Here is a 14258-nt window from a genome sequence, read left to right as displayed (position 1 = left end):
TTTCTTACCCTCATGTATTCTTGAGGCTATTTTTTTTGTTCTTAAAAAAAAAAAAAACTAAAAACCATACTCTTCTATAGCCTACTTGATGCACTTGTAGTATATTTTGAGTATTTTTGCATATCAGTAGATACTCTTCTTCATCCTGGGTGATTCTTTTAATCAGGCAAGTTTTGGAAACACTGGCCTGGCCTAGGTTCTAACATAGCTTGGGAGGTAAAGGGGGACGTGGGGAAAGAGTTTAATATGTGTGAGCAGAAGGTGAATGTACAGTAACACATTTGGCACACATCTTACTGTATTTGTACTTCCCCAAATGTGTTGGACTGGCACAGAGTTCACTTTTAGGGTGGTCTTTGGAAGAGAGTAGTAAGGGATTAGGTGTGCAAGACTCTTTACTGTCTTGATGAATATGTTTGGTTAAGATAAGCCTGTGTGCTAGTGTCATCTGACTCCTTGAAGGTCTTCTTTGCCTAGCAGACGACTCCTCAGAGTTATGAAGTTACTTGGTTAATTGGGAAAGAGTCTGCTGAGGAGGGTGAGCCAGCAGTGTCCTTATTAGAATACTGTCATACACTCAATTATATTATCTCCATCTGCTGGCAGGGAGGAACTATTGCCATGACTGGTATAGAAGACCTTCAGGGAAAACTCTTCAGGTAAGAAGAAACTTTGACCCTTTGTCGAGTCAGAGACAAGTGCGTAGGTTTGCACGTGAAGACGGGTGTGGGAATTGGAGACCTGTCCATGTTGCACTAGATCTTAGGCAAGTTGTATAGTGATTATGCCTCGGTTTCTTAAAGGAAAAGCACCCTAACTGGTGCTAATTCTAACACATACTACAGAACTGAGGAAATTTTCACATTTTTCTGCTTTAAGTTAGCTTATCTCTAAAATTTATTTTACTCTGTACCAGGTACTGTGGTAAAGCACAACTCTTATACATATGCCTCATTGTTCTCATTTTACCCATGAAGAAACTGAGCTTAGGGAGGTTAAATAATATGTTAGTACATGTCAGGGACTGGATTCAAACCAGGGTCTAATGCTGGAATCCATTACTCTTACCCACTGTGCTGTTCATTGTTGTTCCTCTCTGATTTTTTCTTGGTGTAGTGAAAACCATATCAAAACAGCCAGATGGCTTCTTCCTCCTTACCTCCTCCTTACTTTTAGATGCTTATTGAATACCTAGTATGCTCTAGGCACTGCATATGCGGTTACGAGCATTACCGCCTGGCTCTTGAGATGTAGCTATTTAAGACTACTAGATGCTGCCAACATCCTTTCAATCCAGCTGTCTTATTTACTGAGCATCTGCTGTGCGAGGTCAGGCAGTGGCCACAGAGCAGGGTTTCTGCCCATAAGGAATGGTATGTTCCATTGTGGGGTGACTGACAGTAAAGAAGTAATTAAATAAAGATACTTTCACAGTGTAATTTTGCAATGAAAAATGTAAACATGGGAATATGACAAAGAGTAAGGGGGTAGCTTGTGGAGTGCTACTTTGAAAAGAGTGATCAGAGGTAACATTTGAGCAGACTTGAGGGTGAAGAGATGGAACCAGCCAGCTACCCAGGCACAGGGGAATAGCAAGTGCCAAGGCCCAGGCAAAAGGGCTTAGGATGTTTAAAGACCAGAAAGGAAGCCAGTGTAGTTGCTACCTGGTGAGCAAGGGGGAGAGGGGAATGGGATAGGTAGAGGGAGTTGGAAGAGACCTGGACCACACAGGATTTTTATAGGCAGAGAGGGTGCCAATATCTTGTAATATTTTGTAATATTGTAATATTTTGTAAGATATTTTGTAAGAATTGCTCTATGGTAGAATAAATTTCAGGTAGGAGGCAGAAGCTACAGGCAAGAATGGAAGGAAGCCAGTCAAGTTAGGACACAGTATTTTAGGGGAGAGATGCTGGTAGTGATGTCGTGGAAAGAAATGTATAGACTTAATGTATATTTTGGAAATAGAGGCAGGATTTGCTGGTTCATAGATCGGGTAACAGATGAGCAAGATGGAAGGTTTTTTCACTTGAGCAGATAGATGGATGTTGTACACAATAAAAATTTATGTATAGATTTGCCATCTAAATTCTTTAGTATGTTCCTCTCAGTTAAATAATTTAAGAAGTTACTGTATCAGCGCATCAACCATAAACATATTCAGAGTAAGGAAATTGTGATGTGAGGGAGGAGGATGCTTGGTCAAAGTGGTCCTTGAATAATATTTTTAAATGACTTAGCAATTAAACTTTGGGAGGCTAGTCTTTTGATAGGTGATTTCCAGAGAATTGTTTTAAAAAGGTATGTGTGTGGCAGGGGCACTTCAGGAATAAGCTTATCTAATACCCTCATTTTAAGAATTAGGAAACTGAGTCCAGAAAGATCAAGTTGACTATCCCAAAGCTGTGCTTAGAATAGCCAAAGCCCAAAGAATTCCTTTTATGGCCTGGTTTCTTCTACTTCTGGGGAACACTACTTAGCCAAAATTGAGTTGACTTAAATAGTATAATATATGATCAGATAGACAATTTAGTATTTAAAAATAGTTTGAGGTTATGCCAGCACTTTGATAGTGACTAAGTAAATTCTTCCTATTTTTCAATATTTTTATTTAGTGAATTCCAGACAGTCTTTCAAGGCTACCAGAGTAGGTGTCTGAGAAAAAGATTCATGAGCAGACTATATCTAATTTTAGAATTGTGAGCTTTTAGAAGTTTACCAAGGGAAGGTATACATCAAATTTTAGAAAATTGATAATCAGAAGATGAAGGAACTTTGAAGATTCTTCAAGTTTAGATTTGGTAGTAAGGTAAATTTAAAGATTATTGTGGTGTGAAGATCTGATTGAGAAGTCATGACTTAGAGTTTTAAGCACATATGAAGAGATTGGTAAAGATGGTGAACAGATGTTACCTGGTTTAGCCATAGGATATATAGTTGTCTGGAATTGAATTTATCTCTTCCTTCTCTTTCCATGGTGAGAAATTTATTTTGTGGATAGTATAAACTCATAAGAAGCTGGTCCAGTTATATTTTTCTGAAGATAAAAATACATGATAAGGAAATGGGACAGGCCCTGCCCTGATCAAGATGATGGAGCAAGACGTTCCAGAGCTCCATCCCCCCCAGAGCTTTGAAAAATCAACAAGAACTGGCACAAACAACTTTCTCAAAGCTCTGGCAAACAAAAAGTTGCAGTAACAGGGTAAGAACCAGGAAAAGGGCAAATTAAAAATAGTAGGGAAGCCTCATGGCAGCTTTCCTGGCCCTTCCCCCACACCCTCACCAGCTTGATGCAGAACCAGCACACAGTCCCAGTGTGGGTCTCTGGTCCTGGTTCCAGAGGGAGTAGAGTTAACTTTTGTGTACATACCAGGGTGCATATACATCTGTGCCAGTCCGTCTAGGGTCAGCCTGAAGGACTGATCCGGGAAACACAACGCAAGCTCACCATCACAGACCTTGTCCTGTGCCTAGAGGCGGTTCACAGAGCTGTCTTACGGTAAACTGTAGGAGAACAGTCGAATTGCAGCTCCCTGGGGCATTGCACTGTCAGTTGTGGGACATACAGCTGTAGCACCCAGGGCCATGAGGAAACATTGTTTTCCTAGGGTAATGAGGACGTTGGTATCTGTAAACTGGGGGATTCCTAGGGTCATGCTCACATGTCCCTACAAGATGTATATGCAGAAAAAATGGGGAGGCCTCTACACTTTTGTTTTGGGCTTATCTCTAAACTCATTATTAGGAGTGCTGAACTCTGAAGGAGAACACCAGTACCAGCCAGTCTACAAACACTGGGGAACATATTTTCTTTTTTCCTTTTTTTGGTAGCTCTTGGCATTCAAGGAAAATTCTGTCATAACACTAGCTGAATTATAAGCTCTAAAAACAGACACTTTAGAGTCTAAATTCCAGAGGTAACATATTGAAATATCATAATGCCCAGGTTGCAACAAAATACATCCAAAGAAATGGGAAACCGTGGCCAATACAAAGGAGGAGATTAAAGCATTAGAAGCCATCAACAAGGAGGACCAGACCTAGGACATAGGAAAGACTTTTTAAAAATGGTCTTAAATATGCCCTTAAGAGCTAAAAGAAATCAGTAGAATGATAGATGAACACAAAGAGAGATGGAAATTTTGAAAAGGAACCATACAGAGCAGAATAGTACATTAATAGAAATTAAACATTCCTCAGAAGGTTGCAGCAGCAGATTAGAGCTGGCAGAAGAATGAATCAATGAACTTCAAGGTAAGACAATTGGAAGAATCCATTCTGAGGAGCAGAAGGAAGATAGAATGAAGAAAAGTTAACAAGCAGAGCCTGGGGACTCTGTGGGACAACATCAACCATACCAGTACACACAGAAGGAGGAGAAACACATGAAGGAGCATAAAGCATAGTCAAATAATGGTTGCAAGTTTCTCAAATTTAATGGAAGATATGAATATACATATTCAAGATGTTCAGCGAACTCCAAACAGGATAAACCCAAATGGATCCATGCCACGCCATGTTATAATCAGACTGTCAAATGCCAAAGATTGAGAATTCTAAAGCCAAAAGAGGGAAGCAACATGTCACATGCAAGGGAGCATCAAAATAACAAGTGCCAGTTTCTCACTGGAAACCATGGAGACAGGAAGGTAGAGGTAAGACATATTTAAAATGTTGAAAGCCAAAAACTGCCAACCAAGAATTCTATATTCCATAAAACGGTCTTTCAAAAATGAGGGAGGCAGGGATGAATGTGGACCCGGCATCATGGGATCGAGAATATCTTCTTGACCAAAAGGGAGATGCGAAATGAAACAAAATAAAGTTTCAGTGGCTGAGAGATTTCAAATGGAGTCAAGAGGTCACTCTGGTGGGCATTCTTATGCACTATATAGGTATCCCTTTTTAGGTTTTTAATGTATAGGAATAGCTAGAAGGAAATACATGAAACTATCAAACCCCAACCCAGTAGCCATGACTCTTGAAGATGGTTGTATAACTATGTAGCTTACAAGGGGTGACAGTGTGATTGTGAAAACCTTGTGGATCATGCTCCCTTTATCCAGTGTATGGATGGATGAGTAGAAAAATGGGGACAGAAACTAAATGAAAAATATGGGGAGGGGATGGTTTAGGTGTTCTTTTTTACTTTTTTTTTTTTTCTTATTTTCTTTCTGGTGTCAAGAAAATGTTCAAAAATAGGTTGGGGTGACGAATGCACAACTATATGATGGTAACTGTGAACGGTTGATTGTACACCATGGATGATTGTATAGTATGTGAATAAATATCAATAAAACTGAATTTAAAAAAAAAAATGAGGGAGGGATTAAGACATTCCCAATAAACAAAAGTTGAGGGAGTTCGTCACCACTAACGAACTTTAGCATCTCTTACGGAGATGCCGCATTACAAGCTGTAGAGTTCTGCAGGTTAAAAGGAGAGGGCACTAGACAATAGGTTGAAGCCACATGAAGAAATAAAGATCTCCAGTAAAGGTAACTACATGGGTAAATATAAATGCCAGTATTTTTGAATTTTTGGTTTTTAACTCCACTTTTTACTTCCTATAGGGTCTAAAAGGCAAATGCATAAAGCGTAATGATAAATTAACAGATTCATAATATATCAATATATAATTTATGAAGAGAACTACATAAAGGTAGGGGGATGGGAATAAAGGAACATGGTTTGCGTATGCTATGGAAGTTAAGTTGGTATAAAATATATGCAGATAGATACTAACATAGATTTGGGATGTTAAATTTAAGCCACAATGCTAACCACAAAGAAAATATCAGAAAAATATGTGCATGAGGAAGTGAGAAGATATTCCAAAGGGTTCACCTCAAAACTCAACAATATGTAAAAATAGAGATAAATGGAAGAACTGAAGGATAAAAAAAAGTAAAAGACTTAAACACCAAAGAGTAAAATGGCAAAAGAAGGTCCTGCATTATCATTAGTTAAGTTTTATATGTAAAGATGTTTAAGTTCTCTAGTCAAAAGGCAGTAATGGGCAGAATGGATAAAAAAGCGTCACCCAACTCAATGCTGTGCAAGAGACTAACTTTAAATAAAAAGACACAAGTAGATTGAGAATGAAAGATAGAAAAAAAATATTCCATGCAAATAGCAATCAAAAGAGTAGGGGTAGTGATAATAATTTCAGACAAAATGTACTTTTAAGTCAAAAACTTAATCTACAGAGAAGGGCAGTGTATATTGATGAGACCACTCATCAAGAAGTAATTATAAATGTACATGCACCTGACAGCAGAGCCTCAAAACATATGAGCACTGACATACGTGACAGATATGAAAGGAGAAATTGTTCTTCATTAATAGTAGGAGACGTCAGTGTACCACTTTCAATAATGGATAGAAAATCTAGACAAAAGATCAGTAAGGAAATAGAGGACTTGAACAATATTATGAACCAACTAGACTTAGAAGTCTTATAGAACACCTCATCCAATTACAGCACAGTACACATGCTTCTCAAGTACACATGATTGTTCTCTAGGGAGACCATATGTTAGACCACAAACAAGTTTGAATAAATCTAAGAAGATTGAAGTCATAAAAGTATTTTGTCCAACCACAATGGAATAAAGCTAGAGATCATTGAAAAAGGGAGAATTTCAAAATCCACAAATATGTTGAAATTAAAGAGTAGTCTTTTTTTTTTTTAAGCTTTTACTCTAGTAACATGTACATAACCTTAGATTTTCCCTTTTAACCACATTCCGACAGATAATACAGTGGTGTTAATTACATTCACAGTGTGCTGCCATCACCACCAGCTATTACCAAAACTGTTCTGTTACTCCAAACAGAAACCCTACACTCATTAAGCATTAACTCTCCAATCCCTACCCTCACCCTGGTGTCTAGTACCCTGTATTACAGTTTCTCAGTCTTATGTATTTGCTTTTTTTTATTTCGTATCAGTGAGGTCATACCATGTTTGTCCTTTTTGTGTCTGGGCTATTTCATTCCACGTGATGTTTTCAAGGTTCATTCACATTGTCGCATGTATCAGAACTTCATTCCTTTTTATGGCTGAATAATATTCCATTGTATGTATATACCACATTTTATTTATTCATTAATTTGTTGATAGACTCCTGGGTTGCTGCCAACTTTGGTAATTGAGAATAATGACTATGAACATCAGTATGTAAATATGTTTGACTCCGTGTTTTCAGTTCTTTTTGGTATATATTTAGAAATATTTTTCCCCAGTAAGTGGAGTTGGCACTTATTAATAATCAGTTGGCCATAGATGTGGTTTATTTATGAACTTTTCAATTTGATTCCCTTTCAGAAATCAACAAAATAGTAGCAAACTGAATCTAATTGCATATCAAAAGTATTATACACCATGATCTGGTGGGATGTATCTCAGGGATGTAAGTGTGGTTCAACACAAGAACATCAGTCAATGTGTAATATATATATCATATTAACAGAATGAGGGGGAAAACCCACATAGTCACCTGCTTGGACATAGAAAATGGTTTTGAGAAAATCCAACAATCTTTCTTCTTTAAAACACTCTGAAAACTAGGATTGGAAAGGAACTTCCTCAATAAGATAAAGAACATATGAAGAATCTACAGCCAACATCATATCAATGGTTAAATACTGAAAGCTTTCCCCCTAAGATCAGGAACAAGACAAGGATGCCCAGTTTCACCATGTTGTTCTGGAAGTTCTAGCCAGAGCGATTAGGCACAAGAAAGAAAGAAAAGGCATCAAATTGGAAAGGTAGAGATAAAACTTTACCATGATCCTATACATAAAAGATCCTGAAAAATCCACAATAAAGCTGCTAGAGTTAATGAATTCAGCACAGTGGCAGGGTACAAATCAACCGGCAAAAATCAGTAGTGTTTCCGTACACTATTAATGAATAAATCTGAAGAGGATATCAAGAAAACAATTCCATTTACAATAGCAACTAAAAGAATACAATATCTATGAGCAAATTTAATCCAGTTTGTAAAGGACTTGTACTCAGAAAACTACAAACCACAATTTCTGAAAGATATTAAAGATGATATAAAAAGAAAGACATTCTCTTCTCGTTGATTTTAATACTTACCATCACCAAGATGTCAGTACTATCGAAAGCAATTTACGGATTTAACATACTCCCAGTCAAAATCCCAACAGCCTTCTTCATGTTTATGGAAAAGCTGATAATTATATGGAAGGAGAAGGGGCCCTGAGTATCCAAAAACATCTTAAGAACAAAGTTGGAGGACCCACACTTTCTGATTCCAAAACATGATCACAAACCTGTAGCAATCAAAACTGTGTTACCAGAGTAAGGACAAATATATAGGCTAATGGAATAGAAATGAGAACATAGAGATAAACCTACACATGTATTTTTCACATGGGACCCAAGAATATTAAATGGGGAAAGAACCCAACAAATGGTCTGGGGGAAGTTGGATATACACATGTAAAAGAATGAGAGTGGACCCCCTATCTCATACCATATACAGAAATTAACTCAAAATGGAGCCACAACCTAAATCTAAGAGCTACAACTATAAGTCTTAGGAAAAAACTTAGGGAAATACCTTCAGGGCTTTGTATTCCAGTAATGGGTTCCTTAACTTTACACCAGATGTATGAGCAGCTGAAGAAAAAAATAGATAAATTGGACTTCACCAAAATTTAAGACTTCTGTGCATTTAAGGATATTATCAAGATAGTGAAAAGAACGAGCATAATGGCAGGAAATATTTGAAAACCATATATCTGGTAATTTAATATCCAAAATATATGGAGGACTCCTACAACTCAATAAGCGGTAAGACTAACAACCCAATTAAAAAATGGACAAGGGACTTGAATAGACGTTCTCTAAAGAAGATAAACAAATGACCAATAAGCACATGAAGAGATGCCCAACATTATTTGCTGTTAGGGAAATGCAAATGAAAACCACAGTGAGAAACCTCACACCTACTAGAGTGGCTTTTATTTTTAAAATGGGAAATAGTAAGTGCTGGTGAGGTTGTGGAGAAGTAGGAATCCTTGTACCTTTTTGGTGGGGATTTAAAATGGTGCAATGCTGTGGAAAACAGTTTGTCGGTTCCTCGAAAGTGTAAACACTGAACTGCTCTATGACTAGGTAATCCCACTTCTAGAATCCAGAAGAATTCAAAGCGGTGAGTTGAATGATACTTGTACACTGATTCGTATAGCAGAATTATTCACAATAGATAAAAGCTGTAAGCAACTCAAATGTCCATCAGCAAATGGTGGATAAAGGAAATATATACATACAATGGACTACTACTCAGTTTTAAAAAGGAATGAAATTCTGATATGTGTCACTACATGGATAAACCTTCTAAGTGAAACAAGTCCAACACAAAGGGATGGGTTGTGTGATTCCGCTTATCTGAAATAGCTAGAATATCGGAAGTCTTACAGACAGAAAGTAGAGTATAAATTACCGGGGGTGGGGGGAGGGAGGAAATGAGTTAATGCATAATGGCATAGGGTTTCTTTTTAGGGTGATGGGAAAGTTCTGGTAATGGATGGTGTGAGGGTAGCACAAGAAGAATGTAATTAATCACACTGTATGGTATGCTTGAAAGTGGTTGAGATGGGGAAGCTTATGTTTTATATTTGTTTCCACAATTAAAAGAGGAGCAACCAAAAAAACAGTGACAATTAAATACAATACATGATCCTGGACTGGATCTAATGGAGGAGAAAAGGCTCAAAAGGACATTATTGAGACATGGAAAAAAATTGGAAAATAGACTGTAAGCTTTTAAAGTTCTTGAACTTGATAACTGTACTTAAGGTGGTTATATAAGTGAATATCCTGTTCTTAGGAGATGTACATAAAAATATTGTGTTCTACGAGCATGATGTATATAACCTCTAAAATGCTTAGAAAATTGGGGGAAGGATAGACAGGCAGAATGACACAGCACATACAGTAAAACGTTAACATTGGTGAAACTGGGTATTTGGAGGTGGATATATTGGAATTCTGTATATGGGGTTTTTGTTATTTTTATAACTGTTCAGTAAGTTTGAGATTACTTCAAAATAAAAAGATTAAGGAAAAAAAAAGGAAACGGGACAGATGTCCCAGTTTTGTCTCACAGGCCTGTCATGAGTTGATATTTTTACCAGCTTGGGATGACCTTTGTGGTTTGCTTAGCCATGTAAGAGCAAGAACTGTTTCCTCAGCGTTCATTGTATTGCAGAGGCTCGTTTGTTGTACCCAGCAGGGATCCCAGTCTAAGAGCCCTGTGTGGTGTGGTCTCCTGCCAGTCTACACAGTGGTGGACGCTCAAGATAATGTTAAAATGAATGCTTGTGAGAGCACCACCATTTGAGACTATCAGTTTAAAGCTCACTTTTATGCATTGCATTATAAAAGTAATTCACGTGTCCACATTTTCCTGGCATAATTATTCAGAGGTCTGAAAAAAATCAGCTTGTGTCCTTTTATCGACTTACGTTTTGTGAAAAGCTAGGGTGATTCATTTACAGCCTTTAGAGTATGAGTCCTTGATTTTATGATTTATCACTTGTTCTATTCTTTTTATTTGTTAATGATATTATGCCTGTTTGGTATTAAACCAAACAAAATAACTTTGGATTTTGTTAGCACTTTCCCTGTAATATCTGTTGGTCTGGTATTTTTTAGGCCTCCCCCAGCCTGTGTCCTGTTCAGTCTGTTCCCACAACAGTGTTTAAGGAGATACTACTCGGCTGTACTGCAGCAACTCCAGCTACTAAAGACACCAGACAGCAGAGTACTCCCCAAGCTGCCAACTCTCCACCTAACCTTGGAGCAAAAATCCCTCAAGGGTGAGTAATTTTTTATAAATATCTAATCATAATTATACAATCAGTTACTTTAGTCATGGTTCTTCTTGGCTGAGCTTACTTTGCTCAGGTAGCAAATCTTAGCCACACTCATTGTTGCAGGGAGAGAGTATTAGTATGCCAAAATGTGGTATAATGACTTATCTGTCATTCATTCTATTTTAGGTTATTTGGGGAGATTTTTCATTAGTGTTTCCAAAAGGAAAGATTGATCAGGTGACTTGAGGGGTGAAAAGGGGATAGGCATACAAAACTACACAGAAAATAGTACAGAAGTGAAGGGGGTGTGAGAAAAGAGACTTTCTTGATGATACAAAGAGGAGATGGTCACTTGAAATGCTACAAGCAGTTGTGGAATAGGCATTTCCTTTTCAAGGAAAGGGGGAAAGATTGGCTGTGTGTGTTTAAGACTGAGGTCAGTGGGTGTAGTGGTGCAAGTTCGACGGGTTTTAAGGGAAGGGGGTGGTAGCCTGTACAGGCATTTGATAAAGACTTAAAATATGGGTCAGAGAAACTGTGGTGTGGAAAAGTGGATTTGGGAGGCCACTACAGGTGGGAGAGTGGCTGAGCACATTGGCTCATTGGGAGAAAAGTGGTTGCTTGGAACTGAGCTTGGAGGATGGCCACACAGCAGCCAGAGAAGTAGAAAGAGGAAAGTTCAGTGATGCCCAGGCAAAGATTTCTAATCTGAATGCTTAAATAAAAAATTCTTCTCAGGTATATAAAATCTTTTGTAAAAGGCAAAAAACAAAGCAAAACAAACAAAAAACACACCAAAAAATGTGTAACAGAGAAAAAAGAACTTTTAGGATGAATTTCAAAGAAACAAAAGTTCTTTCAGTATATCTCTACTGAGTTGTGTGTGCTTGGGGGTAGGAAGGGGAGAAGACCAAATTATTCTCTGAGACCAAGCAAGTAATGTATGATCTGCTCTGTTTGGTTTGGGTCCTGATCAATCCAAATGAGAACGAAATTATCCAGGGTTAGGGCTGTTTACATTTTCACAGCAGATCAGGGTTTTGTGCTAGGGTGGTTGGTTGGTTGTTTTGCTTTGTTTTAATTTTATCTTCACACATTGACCTAATGTGAGATTGTATTTCCAAGCCTTGGCAATCAGCAAGAATTCTAGTTTAACCTTTTGAATTTAAACGTAGTTTTTATCAAATAAGAAAGGAGAGTTTAGCAGTTTCTCTGAAATTAAAAAAAGAAAACTTCAGAACTGGCCCTGCACAAACTCAGTAATTTGACATTTGAAAACAACTGGGCTTCTTATCTACTGAGTATGTTTTTTGGTTCCCTGTGATATTCAGTTTGGTTTGGAGGAAAGCTAAGGTTCATTATGCTGTGAGAAGTAGAAAAATTTGAAAGTAGTTAAGCATTTATGAGAACACACGGATTAGGGTAATATTTTTCTAAGACTGGTTAAGATGTTTTTGCAGAGCCCATGACATTACTTTTAACTCCAGCTCGCAGAAACCCATCTGAAAATCTTTAATATGAGCAATTTTCCTTTCTCTTTCCTATTGCTTGCTTTATGGAACCAAACAATTGACTTTTTTAGGTAGGTGAGAGAGGAAGGAGGCTTGGATGCTAGTGTTCCACATTATCTTTTTCAGATGTCACAAACAGAGTTTACCAGAAGAACTTTCTTCTTGTCTAAATACGACACCTGAAATACTGAGAACAAAAGCAGATGTCTGCAAAGCAGGGTTGCCGTCTTCAGAATCCTCTCAGATTGGAACTGGAGACTTGAAAACCCTCAGTGAGCCAAAAGGTAGTTGTACTCAGCTAAAGACAGACACTGATCAGGAAAACAGTTTGGAGTCTGTTCCCCAACCATTAGCTGGCCTTCTGAAGGAGTGCTTACCTACAAAAGCTTCCAAGGCAGACTGGGGAGTTGCCAATACTCCTGAACTGCAGAGGCACCTAGAATGTACACCCCCCACATCTGACATCCATGTTGCCCTTACAGAGAAGCCAGAAGTGAAAGCAGGTGTCAATAGTGATAGCCCTAATAGTTGGGCTGGAAAAAAGGTGGAGCCTTCAACTTTAGGTTGCCGGTCACAGAATTTAAAGGAATCTTCAGTAAAAGATAATGAAAGCTGTTGTACAAGAAGCAACAATAAAATCCAGAATGGTGAGTGTTCCCACATTTTTTATTGGGAGAAGATAAAAAATGCCAGAGTGTGTATATATCTGTTTCTTTCCTTATGAAAAATACGTAACAATAACTAAAATGTGTTTATATGAACAGAAAGGTTTAAAGAAGAAAGTAAAATCCCAAATCCCTCCCAGAAAATATTACTGTTAATATTTTGATGGACCTTTACAGACATGTCTCCAAGTATAGAGAAATACAGACAAATTATTACACAAATGGGTTCTCATTCAACATTTGCACCCTGTCAATTAGAGTAGGTCTCCTTTCAGTCTTTTAAAAGCTGCAGGGATTCTGTTCTATCCATTTACCATGTGACTTAACTATCCTATTACATGGGTAATTAGGGATTCTCAATATTTGGTTGCAAGAAAATATCCTTGAAACAAAATCTAAAGTGATCTCTTGGTTACTTTATTTTCAGCCTATCTCTGAAAGCGGAAGTGGTGACACTTAATGCTGCCATAGGTAGTTCAGATCTGATAGTTAACAAAAATTATAGCATTGCATCACCACCTCTGGAAAATGAATTTTTGGTTAAAAATACTGAAACACTGGATGGTTCCTTTGTTTAAGGAGCGGTCCTCCTGCACCCACAATTTATAACTAAATATACTTCTTACAGGGAAAATGGCACCCTGTATCTCATACTACTTTTATATTAAGTTTGAGGATGCATTTCAATGATGGTAGTTATCAGAAGCTCCATTACTGGAATTAGAAGAAATCAATGGCTCCAGCATGTCAAAGAGCTATTACAATTTAAAAATACCTTTTGATATTGTCATCTATGTGGGAATTAAGTGTTAAAAAACTATTCATTTAAATAAGTAAGAAATAAATATATCCAAACTCTACTCTTACTGCAGGCCTCTCTGAAACTAGAGGGCAAGATGGGTGGCCTTTGGATGCCTTTTGATACGGAGTTGGGGGAATAGGAGAGGAATACTTCCTTTGCCTAGTGATACTTCTAACCCAGCGTCTTCAGTCTTGAGGCCTAAATTGATTTAGCAGTTGATTTACATAAAATTATTTGCATGAGATTATACTGTTCTTTAAGAGTTACGTACCTCCCCAAAAGAAAGTGAATATTCATAACTATATCCCTATTCTATTTCTTTATTCTTTTTGAGTCATCAACCCTCATACTCAACTAGTTGTTTGAAGCCAATTATATTTTCGTGTTACATGAAGAAAAGGTAAAAGTTTTGGATCGGTA

General features: G+C 37.6%; 1 protein-coding gene across 2 annotated transcripts in view; it reads left to right on the top strand.

The window, feature by feature from the left end:
• The window catches only part of KDM3A (lysine demethylase 3A), a 63237-nt gene that overhangs the window by 21966 nt on the left and 27013 nt on the right, over positions 1-14258 (top strand). For both annotated transcript variants that reach the window (XM_037806530.1, XM_037806529.1), the window contains exons 9-10: positions 10700-10863; positions 12498-13018. In XM_037806530.1, coding sequence (XP_037662458.1) covers positions 10700-10863; positions 12498-13018 — 685 coding nt within the window. The remainder of the gene's footprint in view (positions 1-10699; positions 10864-12497; positions 13019-14258) is intronic.

The sequence above is a fragment of the Choloepus didactylus genome, chromosome 17, assembly GCF_015220235.1.
Source record: "Choloepus didactylus isolate mChoDid1 chromosome 17, mChoDid1.pri, whole genome shotgun sequence".
In the NCBI taxonomy this organism is placed as follows: Eukaryota; Metazoa; Chordata; class Mammalia; order Pilosa; family Megalonychidae; genus Choloepus; species Choloepus didactylus.
This window is presented reverse-complemented; position numbering and strand designations above follow the sequence as displayed.